The sequence below is a fragment of the Cuculus canorus genome, chromosome 2, assembly GCF_017976375.1.
Source record: "Cuculus canorus isolate bCucCan1 chromosome 2, bCucCan1.pri, whole genome shotgun sequence".
Lineage (NCBI taxonomy): Eukaryota > Metazoa > Chordata > Aves > Cuculiformes > Cuculidae > Cuculus > Cuculus canorus.
The window spans coordinates 90,637,770-90,656,392 of NC_071402.1; the positions used below are offsets into that span (position 1 = coordinate 90,637,770).

An 18,623-nucleotide genomic window follows, 5' to 3' on the forward strand; every position below is an offset into this window, starting at 1 on the left:
TACAGGATATACAGTATACCACAAAGTTGACATATTTCTATGTCAACAGTCTGTGTATGTGTTAATATTTCAAAAATCAGTAGGCCAGTTTAAAAGAAAACAATCGGTAATGCTTTAGAATCAATATCGACTGAAATGACTGACTCAACGGCAATAGAAAACCATCAAGGCTGTAGCAATACAGTGGATCAGGCTTTTATGGAGATATAGTTGTGGCTAATTTTGAATGAAATGCATCAAAACATCACTGGATGTTCTTCTATGGTGCCAAAAAAGTTGCATCAGTGAGTCGTTCCATATCACACACAGTCACTCTGGAACAGCCTTCAGTGTAGTGAGACACCTAAGACAACTTACAAATGCATCAAGGAAGGAAACACAGGTGAAAAGCATTTCCAATGCTGACACAGCTGTAAAAATTTTGATGTCTGATGAAAAAATTGGAGTGTGGAGGTGTTGTTTCACTGTGCTTGTCGTACAGCAATGCTCGCTTGATGTACTACTCAAGAAAAATTTCTGAGTCAAAGATAACATAGCCATGTCAAGTTCAGTGTTCACACTAGTATCAAATAAAATTTATCAAAGACTCAGGATGTAAGCATCCAACCTGGGCTAATTAAAATAGATCTCTCTGTTTCAGTCAAATAGTACCTCTTACTCAATGAAGAGCACAAAGCCAAACCAAGACCTGATGTAAGCTAGTCCAACTCTGACACAAGACCTGCTTTTGGTATTACTTCTACCTATCTTTACAATGCAACAAAACATAGTTAATACTGATTGTTTTAAAAGCTGGCACATTATCAATACTCTTGTACGTGTTCTGGTAAGACACATGTCTTCTTGAGAGGAGCCATGTGCTTTCACTGAAGTCAGCGGGAACCAAGCAATTTTTTCTCAGTACCCTTAAAACAAGAACCCTGCACCTCTCTGCAAATCAACCCTCACTGAAAACAACTATCTGGGTCATTTGTTCCTGGAAATGTAAACAGACAGGCTAACTTCATCTCCTCTACCTACTTCTACATTACATACAGAATTTATAATAATTGAGTGTAAGAATACCAAGTTTCTAAGACTTAAAAAAATTCACAGCCCAAGTAAGGCTTTGGGGAAAAATCCCCAACTTTCAGACCACCACTCAGTTTTTCATTTGAAGCCAAGTATTAGAATTAGCTCATGCTTTAGAATTTTGTTTGTTCTTATCATTTTTCCCCATTTTTATTTTCTGTGCAAGTGTGAAGTTTTTGTGAAAAAAACAGCAGTGATTGTTCTGAGAATCACTTTCTGGAGTCTGTGGCTCAGCTTTGATCCTTGGTTCCAGGCAGTGCTTGCAAGCAGTACAATCCCTTCCCTTTCTCAGGACACAAAATAGAGAATTGGCTTGCACAAGGATGCCCCAAAGTCAGCTGCAGAGCTGATTTGTCCTGATTTACCTTCCAGCTCTGTCTGGTTCACTTCATTGCCTCCCTTGGAAAATGACTTAAAAGCAGAAATGTTTCCCATTTTCTCTGGCTTCAGTAGTGGGTTCACTTCATTCCTGTTATATGAAGCTATGGTCCTGGTTCAGATTCTCTGGTTTATTCCTATTAATCCCCTTCATTTTCCTGTAGATTTTTGGAAATCCCCTGAAGTTAGTATATGTTACAGCAATGAATAACCAGCCAGACTTTTGAAGAAGATTTACCAGCCCTTCTTTGTGTCATTGTGTACCTCTTCTTGTGCGCCCTAAGGAGACTAGTGCTGCTTCTGGAACTGACTTATTTGCCCCATATCCTCTACCAGGAGCCTGACAGGGTGGATTGCAAGTGTGGATAGATCTACTGTAACCCAACCAGACATCAAAAATATGCCTCAAAATTCATGAAGCAAAAGAAATAAAACAGGAGGGAGAAAAACACTGTGGGCTTTTAATTATTTGTTGTTTCACATCTCTTATTTTTAAGTGACAGAGAGAGAAGTGCAAACTTGACTCTGTCTCTCTCTCCCCTCACCAATCACGGTGATGGGTCTTTATGGCCAAGAAAAGTGGATGGGATTGGATTTTCTGATCTCTGCTGCTACAGCCACTTGCCAAACTAATTTGAGCTATGTCAGTCTTCAAAACCAGGCTTCAGCTCCATCACCCTGGATTTGAGTTGCATGAAAGCCCCAAGGTGGTAGGCTTGATGTGGGGCTAAAGGACTGACAGTCTCTGAACTCTGTCACACATACACATCCAGATTATCCAAATCCAGCAACCTTGTTGGTGGTGACTTTTCCTAGGGAAGTTCACCAGGCTGAGATTTGCTTTAAAGCCCTGATCCTACTGGAAGACGAAAATGTTCAGCCATCCAGATATGCAATATCAATTAATATAATAGATCATTAAAATAAAAAAATGATAAGAACTGCACAATCAAGTCTTTGTAAATTTAGTTATTGCAGTGGCCCATTGTTTCAGCCACTATTGTCCTGCTGAAAGCAGCATGAGATACTCCCACTCTCAAGCTGCTGGTGCAGACAGCCCACCCCCACTGAGTGTTGCCACAAATATTCAGAGTTGAAAGGGGTATTTCCCACCACTGCTACGACATCCTGAGATGACCCACCCCTTGGCCAGGATTTTTACCTTCTACCCTCCATCCCTATGACATCTGCTCCTTTTGTTTTTTTGTGGACATTGCAACGTGTTTGAAGTTTCTGTCCCAAATTCAGTAACGCCAGGAAAGGAGAGAGGGACCTTCAGCCAGGGCAGGAGGAAGGAGTCAAGGTGTACCGCACACCCAGCTTGCCCTGCTTTTCTTTTTCACTGATGATTCAAGAGCAGAGATTCAAGATTCAGAAAGCGGAGTTACTCTTTCTTCTTGGGCTCTTCTTTTGTTTTCAGATAATCCCCGTAGTACACAGAATGGTGAAAGCCAAAAGTTACCTGGAAAATTGGGTTGATCAATTAACAGCTGATTTTTGGGAGGAGTTAGACTTCCTGTTACATTTTATGGTTCAGAGTGTGACGCTTGTTAACTTCTCCTGCACCAATGGGTATGGTACCTCTGCACACAGGAGCTTTGTGCCTGCAATCCATCCTCCAAAGCTGCAAACACCTAATCACTCATCCTAGGTGGACCCACTAGTCCACTCCCAAGGAATCCAGTGCCAGTGAGGGCATACACAGCCTAAACAGTCATGAACCTCATCTTGTTCTTCTTCTAATCCTTATCCACTACATTGTCCCTAAGTCCTGGAAGAGACAAGGCTGAGATCAGCAGGCAGAGGTTGCACTCGCTTCACTGTCTTCCTTCATGCACCACCACTCACCCACCCATCCTGGGGAAGGTAGAGACTATTCCTGAGGGAAAAAAATGCGTAATTGGTATATACAATGGTGATGACTGCAAAAGGGCTGACTTTGCATGAATCAGTCATGCACTCCTATATCTCAGCGCTTGACTTTGTGACCTGTTAATGCCTTCTATGTAGACCCCAGCAAGAGTAAGGGAAAGCAAGTATCTAGGAAGACAAATTTAACGGACTTTGTTTAGATGGTTGGACTGTCAGTTGTGCACAAAACAGATAGAATTAGGGGGCACAGAGCTGCTAAAATCTTGAAAGGATTGCAGCTTTAAACTGAAGCTGAATGGGCAGCATGCAGCCCACCAGTACTACTATTCCTAAGCACCGTTCTTTTTATGGACAAGTTTTGTGCAAAAGAAAAGACCTATAGGCTAAAAAAATTGCAACAGCTGAAACCCTCTTTAAATACCACCATTTAAAGGGCTTTCAGTTCTGGAGCTGAGCTCATGTGAAGCACTTCTGAGGCAGTGGGGAGGACAGAAGGCTTTTGGGTGATATGGGAAGGAGGGTGGCCACTTCGTACCCAGCCCTCCTCTGACACTGCAAGGAGATGCATCACCTTCCCAAATTGGCCACCATTGTTCTAAGTTGCTTGGAAAAATTAACTATGTTAACTATGCTTTTATTGAAAGCTCATAGCGTCAGGCCCTTTGGGACAGTAAGAGGTACACAGATGTGAGCAATGTTGCAGGCAGCAGTGCCACAAAAGTACATAAGTGAAATGCAACACTTCTACCCTCCCAAGTTTTTTTGTGTGATATCTTAGCTCATCCATTCTTCACATTCCATTAAATGACCCCTTTCATAACTGCATAGGATCTAGTCCCTGATCAGGTCAGGCAGCACCCCATTTGACAAATCAACCCATCAAGTAAATTGCACAGTGGCATCCCTAGCGGCAAGTACAATTTAGGCGCTCATCAATTTCTCCAACACTGTGGCAAAACCAGATCAGAAGCAGAAATACCAGACAAAAAAAGTCAGACGCAAAAATGTCACAATCTGTTACAGGAGTTCCCAAACACAAGCCTGCTTAGAATCATGAAAAGCAGCTAAAGAAAAGCTAGGCAAAACTATTGTTGTCACAGAAAGGCACTCACATAGAAAAAAAGAAAAATAAACCCCACTTTCTTTTCAATACAGACTGGTTTACTGGATCTGATACTATAGGTACTATAGGCTGTGTGTGCTTCTCATTAATTGCATAATTCTGCACTGAATGTAAAAGCCAGAGTGGCCACTCTTGCCTATTTTTGCTTAGACACTGAGTAATACACATTCCATGTTCAGTAAGGAAGATGTGATAGAACAAGTTCACACCGCTCTAGTGCACTAAAATACTTAAGTGACTGGTAACAGTATCTAGCCAAGATCTTCCAGGTGATCTGCTTGAAAGCAAAGCAAGCCCATTACATGTCTTTTGCTGCTCAGCTATAACGGTGTCACTGTTATAACATTCATTCAGCAAAAAGCAGAAGAAAACTGAAATAAAATGAAGGCATCCAGCTCAATACAATTAGTCTCCATAAATGTTACCTAAGGAAAATTGTTCTTAGAGGACATTTGATTTAGGATGGCCAAAAGATGCGTCTTCTGCAATGAGCAAAATAGGACTTCTGTATCTGTCCCAAATACTACATGGCTGGCAGCTTGGACGCCTGAGTTGGCACTTCCTGAAGGATAGCTAAGTTCTGGCAGCAATGAACCTAAACCAGCCCTTCACAGGAAGAGAAAATATCTCCGTAGAGGAGTCTGGGCAGCTCCAATGACCGTAGAGCCATTGCAGCTATTCCCTCCACCAGTCTACAGAAATAAGTCTAATAAATTCTTGATATCAGAGCTTTTGTCCTGGCAGCTGCCTGATACCTCTCCTTAGAGGGGAGCTCCAGCTGTGATGAATGAGAATAATGATGGTGCCAGGGTGGATAACTTCCTAGGCATTTCCAGAATACTGATGGGAAAGACAGTATTTCTCATCATTCCCAGTCCAAATGAATAATGTTATCTCTACAAAGCATTTATTACAGCATTTTGAAGAAAAGTAACTTGGGAAGAGTATAGAGATGCTGCCTGGTTGTGTAGGGATGAGGTCAGGAAAGCCAAGGCTCAGCTAGAGCTGAACTTGGCAAAGGAAGCAAAGACTAACAAGAAAATCTTCTACAGCTATGTAAACCAGAAAAGGAAGGTTAAAGAAAACATACCCCTACTGATGAAAAAAAATGGTGATGAGGAGAAAACTGAGGTATTCAATAACTCTTTTGCCTCAGTCTTCACTGGCAAGTGCTCTCCTCACACCTCCTGGGTGAATGAACAGCAAGATGGAGATCAGGGGAGTTATAGCTCCTCCCACTGTAGGGGAAGATCAGGTTTGTGAGCAATTGAGGAACCGAAACATATATAGGTCTATGGGACATGATGAGATGCATCCCACAGTCCTAAGGGAATTGGCAAATGTGTTTGCCAGGCCACTCTCCATGATATCTGAAAGTCATGGCAGTCAGGAGAAGTCCCTGGTGACTGGAAGAAGGACAATATTGTGCCCATTTATAAAATGGATGGAAAAGATGACCTGGGAACTACTGACCTGGCTGACTACTGCCAGCCTCACCTCTGTGCCTGGGAAGATCATGGAACAGATGCTCCTAGAAGCTATGCTAAAGCACATGGAGGACAGAGAGGTGATTTGAGACAGCCAGCATGGCTTCACTAAGGACAAGTCCTACCTAACCAACTTAGTGTCTTTCTATGGTGGGGTGACTACATCAGATTTAGATTAGACATTAGGAAGAAATTCTTCACGATGAGGGTGGCAAGACACTGGAACAGGTTGCTTAGAGAAGTTGGAACTGGATGATCTTTAAGATGTCTTCCAACCCAAACCATTCTGTGATCCTGTGAATGGTGTGGAGGGCAATAGAGATGTTTTCACCACACAACAAAGGATGTGAGCCATAAAGTCCCCTTCTTGTTCCCAGGGAGAGAGGTATTCAATCACTGTTTGTTTGAGCAGTGACGTAAAGGAACCAAGACTCATTTGGTGCCAGGAATTATAGACATCAGAAAGAAAACTGCATAACCAGTTTGCCTGCCAGCATTTCTGTGTTGTACTTGATACGGTCTCTTCTGCCCCTATCCCTCATCATTGTCCCTACTTGTCTAATTTTCCCTCTGGTAATCCTTGTCTAATCCTTAAAAATCACATGCAAGACTTTTCAGCATTCTGTGCCTTATAGGATTTAACAACCAAACTGCTGAATGAAGGAAACATACATGTCAACAACTAGCCTCCAACACAAACTGTTTTCTCAGGACTTCAAAAATTAACTGGTCATGGAGGGATCTGGTTGAGCCTATAGGATAGTATATGGTGACAATCAGAAATCGATTACTGAGGATTATCTCCTTCTACAAAGAATTGACGTCATACATCTCTAAGAATAGCTGTAAAACGTGGGAGGAAGTATAGGTGGATGTACTAGCACCTTGGACTTCCTCCAGCTCACTCTGTGTATGTAACCCAGGGCAAACAGGGCACAGTGTGCATAATACCGGCGTGGCTTCGGGACCACACTGAAGAGCTGAACTAGGGATGGACAGAGCTGTGGAAAGCATGATGATGGAGAGAGACGAAGCTGATATATTTTATCTACACTAGAAAGGAGTTGAAGTACTGCAAAGATGAATGTAGTGTCTTTACCTGGGTCCATTGTCTCAGTGGAATTTTAGAAGTCCAGCTAATGAACGTCTGAACAAATTAAAGGCCGTTTCCCAGAAAAAGTGATATTTTACAAGAACATCTTGATGTTATCCAGCTTCACTAGAAAGACAGCAATAAGCCATTTAATATTTATTTTAATTTCTTATATACCTGACATCCTACAGTTTGAAGTCTGCTTTCCCCCCCCTTTTTCCTCAAAATGATGGCTCTTCCCATACGCCTAGCCTCACACCTTCAGTTGTAACCACAGTTGGATGCAAGCTAATTTGCAGTTTGACGATGACACTTCCCCAATGCTAAGCGTCTCTGAACACAAAGGTATTTTTTCTTGGGTAGCAGCAATGGTGATGAGGCCAACAGAGCTTTGGGAATAAGTTTTATTAGTCAAACTCTCTTCCAGAGCTAGATGATTGGAGCGCATTGTTTTGTAATGCAAAACTGTGGCTACCTTACTTAACCAGTTGAAAAGCAGAAATAATTCACTAGCATGTTGCAGCGGGGTTTATAACAGCCTTGTGCAAAGCTTATCTCAATACACAAAAATGTCTTCCTATAAACTCAGCTGATTAGGCAGCAGAGACTTTGGAACAATCATCTATATAACAGTCCCTAAATTAGCTCAAGTTGTTTCCTTTATAAAGGACCACAAACCCAAAAAACTTCTAAGCAAATAGGAAGGGTAAACTTCTACATCTCCAAATGGGATTTAGAGGCAGTGTTCGTCACTGATGTTATATATTTAATTTGGTTAAAAGTATACTAGCTCCCCAAACATGCATCTTGGTACAGTTATGAAAACAGATACAGATAAATTAGTGTAAAGGTACTTTCAATGATCAAACCAGGTCAGAGCATGCCACTCTGTAGAGGGCACCAGGAATTCATGTTTATAAGAAGCTGGACCTGTGGGAAATGATTTTTTTCCCCTTAATGTTAATATTCTTAATACTATATATGTATATATTTAGCTTATACATATTTATAAATATTATCTATTATAGATACTGTATTTATATTTATTTAATTTATATGCTTAGTTTATTCTAACACTTCTGGAGGTGCATGTTGGTTACTGCTTGCAGGGTACAGTGCCTCCTAGAGGAGTGGGCTGCAGTTGTGTGGGTACTTTCATACCAGTACACCTACACAGTGAAACATCAAATGCTTCAATGCTCTTGGATTGCACTAACCAGGCAGATCTTTGTCACGCAGTTGTCACAGGCACTGAGCTCTTGACCATTCTCCCCACGCTCTGACCAGGAACGCGTTTTTGAAACAACAGCTTATAGTGCTTTGGTTTGTATCAGAAAGGCCTTGGAGCACACATTTTTTCAGCTCAGTTCTGTCTGAAAAAGGGGATTGAAGAGTATACCAAAGGCTCTCCAAGTGGTCATAGCCGTTCAGACCAGATGGGTAAGACCAATATGAATCATCCAAATCACAGTGTAGCTATGGAGTACTTGACATTATCCATTTCACTCTACAGATCTGCTCCTGTTAAACTTACTAATGCAAGAATAGATTAACAATCCTAAAACTAAGTTACAGCTTGCAGGATTTACCCCTTTTTCTATGAAGTTTTGGCTGTTCAGCTGTCTGAAATTCATAACAGCATTTCACTATTATTCTGCAGGCTATTTCCAAACAAAGGAATCTTGCAATCAGAAAGAACAACCTGAAGGGCACGTAACACTGTGATACTGAGATGTATTTACTTTAAAGAAAAGCAGAATGTCGATAACATTCAAGAGCATCTCAGAACCCTATGAATCCACATAGTGATGAAAAATCAGCTGTATTTTTTCAAAAGTTGATCCTAATCAACTAATCCTTGTTAGTAAATTGTTGCAGAAAGCCCATCCATCGTCTTTTTAAGGGCAATCCCACTGGTGGTTGTATAAGACAGTGGGGAATTTAAGGAAACACTCCATGCTAAAGAACAAAATGTGTTCAACCTTGACTGTGCAGAACTTGCAGCCAGGACAGGTTTTGAATCCATTTATTTCCCAAGTGACAGAGGACAGGACAAGGGGGAATGGCCTGAAGCTCTGCCAGGGGAGGTTCAGGCTGGATGTCAGAAAAAAATTCTTCACAGAAAGAGTCATTGGGCACTGGAACAGGCTGCCCAGGAAGGTGGTTGAGTCACCTTCCCTGGAGGTGTTTAAGGAACGGGTGTATGAAGTGCTTAGGGACATGGTTTAGGGAGTGTTAGGAATAGTTGGACTCGATGATCCAGTAGGTCCTTCCCAACCTGGTGATTCTATGATTCTATGATTTCAGGCATAGCTGGGTCCAGGTTTAACCTAATGAACCTGGATCCCAAAGGAGCCATACTTTCCTTGCACATGTAGGTCATTCACTCATTAACACTGTCCATTCAAAATATAGATGCTTAAAAAAAGTGTCTTATTTGTAAGTGGTACTTAAAGTGATATAAAACCCAGCGAAGAAAAGAGAAACAAGAATGACCATAAGCGTGGAACACTTTCCGTGCCCTAAAGTAGGACTCCTAAGTCTCCAAAACATGATTTGGGAGAAATACAGTACAGATATCTATGAAATTATAGACGACATGGAGAGGGAAGAACTTCTTCCTGATTCTTCCAGTACCATAGATACATGGCATAAAGGAGGTCAGTAGGGGAATGAGATTCAGAGTAAATATGAGATGGTTCTTCATATCTGTCAGTAGCACACCTGGGGAACTCTTTTCACAAGCATAGTAGGTACTAAAAGCTAACAAATCTGCAAAAGCTCACAGAAGAAAAAGCCACCAAAGCTACCAGGGAGACCATGCCCAATAAGGAACCTACTGTAACACAGGCAAATTATCTGCATCTGCAGTGCCACTCATTGCTACTACAGCTTTCATTAGACTAGATATTTCCTACTTTTCATGATCAGGGGTGCTATAATCCATTTGAATCACTCAAATTTACAGGATAACATACCCTGTAAATTCAACTTTACTTTATGAACACACTAGGAAAGAAAATAAACACTTTAAAAAAGGGCTAAATCCCCTTTGTATAAACTAGTACAACATAAGAGTTCACCTATTAATAGCTTAATTACCGAGATTTCTAACTCACAATTTCTCTAATTCATAACTTGCAGCTCATGCACATATAAAAGAGTTCACCTATTAATAGCTTCATTACCGAGATTTCTAACTCACAATTTCTCTAATTCATAACTTGCAGCTCATGCATATATAAACAAAACAGTTACTTAGTCAACAGAAGAAATGGTCATTCTTCCTCTACCATCACCTTGTGGATATCCCCTGTATCACACCGGGAAGCATTAAAGCCTCAGCGTTCTGGCCACTGTTGGATCCACTTCAAAAGACTTTTGGGTAAGTTGATGTGTTTATACCTCTAAAGTTGGAAAACTGATCTACACCATTTCCATAAGTTAGTAGATTCTGAAGAAATTGTCATACAGTCAATATATGAATATTACAGCAGTGGGAGATTGCAAGGTACAGCTGATAAGAACTGCATCATGATGTCTTGCCCTCCCTGTCCATGGTATCCTGCCTACAAGTTGTTCTTGCTTTGACTTAACAGCACTGTTCCCAGCAAAATCACACCTTAGTATGAGCTGTATATTAGCCAAAATCTGAGCAGGAATCGAGTGATCAGTTGTGAAGGATCTGTTTTATTCCCAGACTAATACTGTGGAGGCAAGATAAATACTACAATGCTTGGGCTGAATAGCAGATGACTTAAGGAAAATGTTGAGCCCAGCCTGGATTTCCTCATAACATACACTGACCACTTTTTTTTCAACCGCTGATTGCCTTATGGTGCCCAACCTTCCAGCACCCAACCCACTTTCTGACTTTCCCTTACCCTCCTTGTGCACAGAGCTTGCTCCTGAGACTAGGCACAGCATAGGCTACAGAACTACCTGCAAAGGGGATGAATCTCTGTGCTGCCAGCCCACATCCAGTTCCAGCGACTGCCAGGAGATCTGCCTTCTGGCACCACTACCAGTATCTCCTGTCAATTCCCTGCATTAGGCAACATGGTCTTGAGACCTTCCTCTCTTACACCTTGCTCTTCTCCCAACCTGTCCCCACCAGGAATCTTCCCTTTGCACCATTTTGGCCATGTTTTCCCTCTTTAGCATGCAGGTTTTGTTTTCTTTCTTAATATTCAACTCAATTCTTCAGATTTCCCTTTAAGCATTGATTAAATTCTTCTCATCTGTGTGTCAAAACCTCTTAGCTTTTCTTAAGCACTACCTTCCACTACAGGTGCTACTCCGATGTACATATTGTATCCCTACTTGGTACCAGCTATCATGCCAGCTCCAATATATGGGACAAGCCCTCTCCTGTCATCAGCACTCACAGTATACTTTGGCTTTTCTCTTTCATGATGGGGCTATTAATTTTGGTTTGAACAAGTTCAGATGCTTTTCCCACCCTCTCTGACCTGGTCATCTTCCTCCATCACACCATCACCTAAATTCAGAAGCCAGGGCCAGCAGCCTCCACCAGCTCCAGAGAAACAAGGACAAACATGAAAGCAATGGGTTGATGTAACAAAGGAGAACAAGTGACGAGGACCTAGCACAAGTAATATGCATCCCATATAGCAAATTTGAGTCTATTGTGGAGCTGTGAATCAATGAAGAAAGAACAGGATGTGGATTGTCTTAGTAAGCATGTAAAAATGACCTCTAGTGGATCATATGGTGAAGAGGGACAAATTTTCAGTTGTGCCTATCCCAGCGAAGAGGAAAAGAAACTCTCACTGCTAGTGTCGGATTGTGTTTGGTGGAGGACCTGTGACAATGATGACTTGCCACTACACCAGACTGGAGATGTCAGAGGTGCAGTATACTGGTATATATAAAAGCAGAGACAGAAGACTGTGCTAAAAATGTGTGTCAATTTTACCTGATATAATTTGGACTATAAGTATTACTATTATTGTAATAAAAACACAAGAATATAAATGCACCACCTAATTATCTCAGCTAATAATAATTCTTTGATTGAATTATTTTTAACAAGACTAAAAATATATTCTTCCTAGGTCTGCATGTAAAGTATATTTCCTTTTGCTCATAACAACATTTCGAATATGACAAATTCATGAGAATTGAAGCAACAAGCTCTGTATCTTGGATATACCAAGTTGGTAACAAATGAGGTGAGCTCTCAGCAGTGAACAGACTTTTGTTTGTACTTGGCTTCTCTGAGCAGCTGGAATGTGGAATCTGTGGTTTTGAAGTTTTTCCTCCCCAATGCACCTCTGAGATGTAATATTTGTGCTGAGGACACAAGTTCACCCCACTCAGAAGAGATCCTCAGTTGAAGAGTTTGACCTCCAACTCTTTTCAGGTTCAAAGATCCTCTAAATCTGACCTTATTATTGATTACTTCCTATGCGTACATACAGTGCTATCACAGCATTCACTGCATCTTCAGTCAGATTTTGCCCATGATTCACGTGACAGCCTATCCACCGGGTGATGAGTGGCTGAAATCCTGGAGGCTGTCCTCATTTTGTACTCATTTTTCTGTGAGTAGCTCTGTTCACAGCAACATCACTGGTAATGCCAAGAACTGATGACATCCTTGGCCTCTATTCCCAGGCCTCCTTCACAGTCATCACTGAGCTTCTCTTTTCTTCAGTATACCCCTCTATAAACTATCAATGAAAATACTTCATATCTCCTGATGAACATCATTCGGCTTAACAACTGTTAGTAAAATGCCTTGAAATATTTAGCTGAGAGAAGCACACTTGTAGGTAAGGTTTCATTAGGAGCATACTGGTCTCTTAATGGGCTCTGACATGTTAAAGCAATTTCCAGGGGAATCTGAGGATTCTCTTTGCTGGCACTGTGATGTGCTCTGCAAACTGTCACCTTCTGCATTACATTAGGCAGTCACTTGTTAAAACAGAAGGAAAGAAAAAGGTCAATCATTAAACTGAGCCCGTATTTTTTTCCTTTTTTGTTCATTTATAGAAAGATTGGGAATTGTCCTTAGCACCAAAAAAGGAGCACCTTTGTTAGCATGGCTCAGAAGAGAATTTTTTAACTTCTACAATTAAGATGAAGCAAGTGCTGCCTGTAGTGTTGCTATGTAGAAGCAGATCAAAATACAGAACACAAGACCTAAGTGTAATCAGACATGCTTTATTTCAAATTCTTATTACACTGTGGTTATAAAAAGTCTGGAATGGAAAGCAGGTTTATAGGCAAGAGCAAAAATGGATAATTTTATTAGATGATATAGGCTCTGGTAAGCCTGCTTAATTACTTAACAGAGGTGGTCACCTTGCATTTATAACACACTGTTCAGTCCTTTGTACCCAGAGGACTTATATGTGAGACTTGGACATTGCAGAGTTTCTGATGCAGTCATATAAGCTGTACAAAATGAGTGCATGTCCATGCCTGAAGTGAAAGTCCCAAAAGTCTGATGTTTCTATATCCAGGGGTACCCATTTAACATATGAGGTGGTATTAATCTTTGCTTTGTTCCACATACTTCAACAAAAGAGCAGCCTGCCTTTCTCTTCTCCAAAGACTTGCATATTTTTAACAGCTGATCACAGTTTTTTCATGAAGCAATAAGTGTCAAGAAGAGAAGGAGAAGGCAAGACATGTCCCTTGTTTTGTCACTAACCAGACCACAAAATGACATGGCCAGAAGCACAACAAAGCCTCAGTGTTTGGTAAGCATGAAGCTCCTTTCAACTTTTTGTAAAGCTTAGTTAGCTCAACTGTGCCATGAGTACAAGTCACAGTGATACACGCTGTGGTCAGTGGAAAGGAGTTGTTGCAGCTTGTAGCACGAGCATCTTTGCCTCGTGGCAAAAGATCCTGAGAAGAATTTCAGGGTAGATGAGGAATGAACACGCAAACACAGACACACACACTCTAGCACAATAGGGTATATGGTGTAAGATGGAGGAGTACCCTGCATGGAAGACTAATGGAAACCAAAGATTCAGAGCAGCCTCTTGGCCAGAAGGGCCTCAGGGAAGAAGCAATGCCTTAGGAAGCCTTGTTGCATCTCACAGGCAGGAAATAGACCCAGCTTGTGTAGTTTCCGATTCTCAAAATACATCTTTATTAAATTTGCAGCTGAGTTTCTGATCCTGTATCTTCCTGGCGTTGCTCATGTAACAGGACTTCATTCTGCAATAGCCATGATTCCCAGGAAACTTTCAGGCATTGTTTAGTTTAGATTCATGCCCACGTGACAGCTCCACTGCAGGATATTTGCTAGTCTTGTTGGACTGGCAGGAGAAGACTCTCAGGCTGATCCCTGCACTCATCTCTCCTTCACCCATTTTGTCAGCTGGCAGAGTCTGGATTGCACTGGGACAGACTCCTTCTCTCTCTCACACGAACAAAATGGGCCTACAGGGTATGTTTAGAAAAGAAGAAAGAGCAGAGAAGGACGAAGAGAGACCACACCATACGAAAGAGATCAGACCGGGAAACGCAAATTTGTTGTGACAAACTTTGAGCAGGGGCATGAAAAACTCTGGATTTTCATCAAGTAGAGGAACAGTGTATCAACCGTGCATGGGTTGGAATGAGGGTATGAAATAAAAGAGTGAATATTTGTGGATGCCTGTACGCATGGAAGAGTAAGAGAAAAAGCAGAGGGGAAGTAGCAAGAGGAAACAAGTTGCTGGGAATATTCTGGACATAAACACATACTGGCATGCTTCCAGCAAAGTGAGCTCTTTGTGAATCCAAACATTATACTATTTTAAGATAAAGCAGTCCCTTTACGTAGACATACCTGTTTTTGTTGCAGCCTGAATGATCCACTGTAAGGTCAAGCAAAACCACCATAAGCCTTACATGATCGAAGGGGGTGCTCCGGGATCAACTCAAACACTCAACAAAAAGGAAGCTAACAGAGGGTGGAAGCAGGGCAGGGATATGGAGAAAACTGAGCCACTTAATGACTTTTCTGCCTCAGCCTTCACTGACAAGGGCTCAAGCCATACCACTGAAGTCACAGGAAGCAAAGGCAGGGACTGGAAGATCAAAAAAATGCCCGCTGTAAGAGAAGATCAGATTAAAGACCATGTAAGGAACCTGAAGGTGCACAAGTCCATAGAAACTGATCAGATGCATCCACACATCCTGAGGTAATTGGCAGATGAAGTTGATAAGTCAATATCCATCATGTCTGAGAAGAAATGGCAGTCTGATGAAGTTCCCACTAACTGGAAAAGGGGAAGCATGACTCCCACTTTTAAAAAGGGAAAAAAGGAAGAGCTGGGAAACTACAGGCAAATCAATCTCACATCTGTGCCAGGCAAGATCATGGAGCAGATCCTTCTGGAAACTCTGCTAAGGCACACAGAAAATAAGGAAGTGATTGGTGAAAGCCAAAATGGCTTCACTAAAGGTAAATCATGCCTGATGAATTTGGTGACCTACAATGGGGTTACAGATTGCTGGATAAGAGAAGTGCAACCTGTGTCATCTACCTGGACTTGTGCAAAGCATTTGCACTGTCCTGCATGACACTGTTGTCTTTAAATTGGAGAGACATGGATCTGATGGATAGGCAACTAGGTAGACAAGGAATTGGCTGGATGATTGTGCTCAAAGGGTTGCAGTCAACAGCTCAATGTCCAAGTGGAGACAGGTGATGAGTGGCATTCCTCAGGGGTCAGTAATAGGACTGGCATTTAACATCTTTGTCAGTGACACAGTGAGATTGAGCGTACCCTCAGCAAGTTTGCCAATGACACCAAACTGTGGCATAGTTGACATCCTGGAGGGCAGGGATGCCATCCAGATGAACATTGACAGGCTTGAGAAGTGGGCCTTCATAAAGTTCAAGGCTAAATACAAAGTCCTGTGTCTGGATTGGGGAAATCCCCAGTATCACTACAGTCTAGGGGATGAAGAAATTGAGAGCAACCCTGCAGAGAACGACTTTGAAACACTGGTGGATGAAAAGCTGGAGATTAGCTGATAATGTACACTAGCCAATATGTTTGTCCAAAAGGCCAAACATATCTGGTCTGCATCAAAAGATACATGGCCAGCAGGTCAAGTGAAGTGACTGCCCCTCTACTCTGCTCTGATGAGACCCCCCTCACCTGGAGCACTCCCATCCAGCTCTCAAATCCTCCACACAGGAAGGACATGGACCTGCTGGAACAGGTCCAGAGGAGGGCCATAAAGATGGAATGTCTCTTCTATGAAGACAGGTTGAGAGACTTGGGATTGTTCAGCCTGGAGAAGAGAAGGCTCTGAGGACACCTTATAGAGGCCTTTTTGTACTTGAAGGTGGCCTACAAGAAAGCTGGGGCGGGACTTTTTACAATGGCATGTAGTGATAGGAAAAAGGGTAACAGCTTTAAACTAAAGAAGGTAGATTTAGATTAGATATAAGGAAAAAAAATCTTAACTATGATTGTGGTGAGGCACCGGCACAGGTCGCCCAGGGAAGTTGTGGGTACCTCTTTCCTGGAGCTGCTCAAGGCCAAGTTGGGTGGGGTTTTGAGCAAACTGGTCTAGCGGGTGGTGTCCCTGCCCTTGGCAGGGGGTTTGGAACTAGATGATCTTTGAGGTCCCTTTGAACACAAACAATTCTATGATTCTATAAAGGCTGTGTGATTCAGTCTAAGAATTTATAACACTGGATTCTTTCTTTATCCTTTTCAGTGAAATATCAGGCCCTAATTAAAACTAAAGTTCAGACTTCTTTGGTGAATAGAACTTTCCAGATTCCCTTGCAGCACTAATGCAGAAGACCATAAATACAAGTGAACTATAGGAATAATGTGGCCTAGAATTTTCTTTATTTACGTGTATCTAATTTTAAATCATTCACTATCCAGGTGCTTCTTCAATTTCTCCCCAGTGTTACTGATTATTTTTCCTTTTCAAATTTTGTTCAGCGCAAGGATCACCAAAGGGACAGTGAGTAGATGTCTAGCTTTTTTTTTTCCTCCCCTCTAATGTGATATTTTGAAATACAGCTTAATGAGGGATTAAGGCAGCACCTTTGTTCATAGTTTCTGAATCTGGACGTTCAGCTCGCCATACACATGCCTCAGAGCATCACAATTCAGGCTTGCAATCAGCTTCCGTAACCCTGGTCGTTTTGGGGTGAATTTTACTTCCCAGACCAAGGTAGAGTTCATTGGGATTTGCCTGTAAGGAAAAAGGAAAATGTTGTGATCAGTCAGTCAGTGCTCTCAACCTGACCCACAACTGGAGAAACAGAAGGCGGGCGGTATAACACATCTCCGATTTTTTTATGTTTCACTCATTCTCATAAGTGTTCTATAAATGATTCTTTATATCTTCTGTTCCTTGCAGAACTGACTCTGTCAATGCCTTTTCTAGCCTTTCCTCCAGGCTAATTTTAGATTTCCAAAATGAAGCGGTTCTCCTCTGCCTCCTGTCACTTCTTCTTGCGATCACTTTCAGAATGATCTTCTTTACAGCTAACTTCTTTTTCTACTTTATAATTTAATTTTACTTCTTTATTATAGCATATTGCCTGTTTGTGATTTCTTAAATGGTTAAATAAGTCCTTGTTTTGAAGTGACTAGGGAGTTTCCATGCAAATCTGATGCAGTGCTGATGAGATACTGAGCCCATCACCAGCTCCTACCCTGTAGCACTCTAGCACATTTGTAACAACAGAGGGTCTCCCGACTGGGCAGTTCAGATGACTTCTTCATGTCCATACAGATAAGCCAAAGTGTTCTTGGGAGTCCTGCTGTTAGCAATTACTCTTTTACATTACGTATTAGACTTGATAACTCATACTATTGATAACTCATACTATAGAGCAACTGTATTCCACTCTGCTCTTGATTTTCAATTTTCACTACAATTAGGATGCATGGGAAGACTTGAGTACTGGGTTTCTATGTTTTCTCAGTGCTTTCGCTATGTTCTGCATGCAGATTTTGAAGGCTGATATTGATTGATTATGTCTGGGGGATGTCAGGATAGAGCTGCTCCAAAGGAGCTAATGGAGAAGTTAAAGTAGAAGGGAAGCTATTTATGAAAATGAATGTTCTTTTCCTCAGCATTAAGAGGATTATGAATTTATCCAGTGTTCTCATCTCACATGGCTATGCTATTCTGCAAACAACTGAATAAAGTGAGAGTAAAGTAAGCCTAAACTTTAGCCATTGTTTCAAATTCTCATCTGGCAGGATTTGGCTCTCAGATGCCATGTCCTGTGTCAGGGTGTAGACAGAATTGACTGCTCAGGCTTAGCACAAGTCACTACAAAACAAGAAGCCTTAATTAGTTAACCTTCTAGCTGAATTAGGGATTCTTCTAGCTGAACGTTTGTTTCAGTGCAAAATTTCCCCTACTAAAATGAAAGGTATTCTAGCTCCTGAGATATTAGCTTAGATATCTTCACATGGCACTGCATTGCATTTTGCATATACAGTCATAGTTACGCCAGGACATGAACCTAGTTTTACAAAAGATGAAGCAGAGGAAGATCACGTTTTTGGTGTAAGCATGTGCAGACTGCTTCCACCAAGTGTCTTCCTTCTTTTTATCTTTGTTCTTAAGGAGACATATTCTA

At 41.6% G+C, this 18,623-nt stretch overlaps 1 protein-coding gene across 3 annotated transcripts in view; it reads right to left on the reverse strand.

Moving 5' to 3' along the window:
• Positions 1–1,710: 1,710 nt before the first annotated feature.
• Positions 1,711–18,623, reverse strand: part of F13A1 (coagulation factor XIII A chain) — a 75,996-nt gene continuing 59,083 nt past the window's right edge. For 2 of the 3 annotated variants that reach the window (XM_054058638.1, XM_009564176.2), the window contains exon 15: positions 16,061–17,218. In XM_054058638.1, the coding sequence (XP_053914613.1) occupies positions 17,074–17,218 (145 nt within the window). In that variant the 3' untranslated portion in view covers positions 16,061–17,073. Of the gene's footprint in view, positions 2,912–16,060; positions 17,219–18,623 lie in introns of those variants that run through there. The other variant, XM_054058637.1, reaches the window with a different exon arrangement.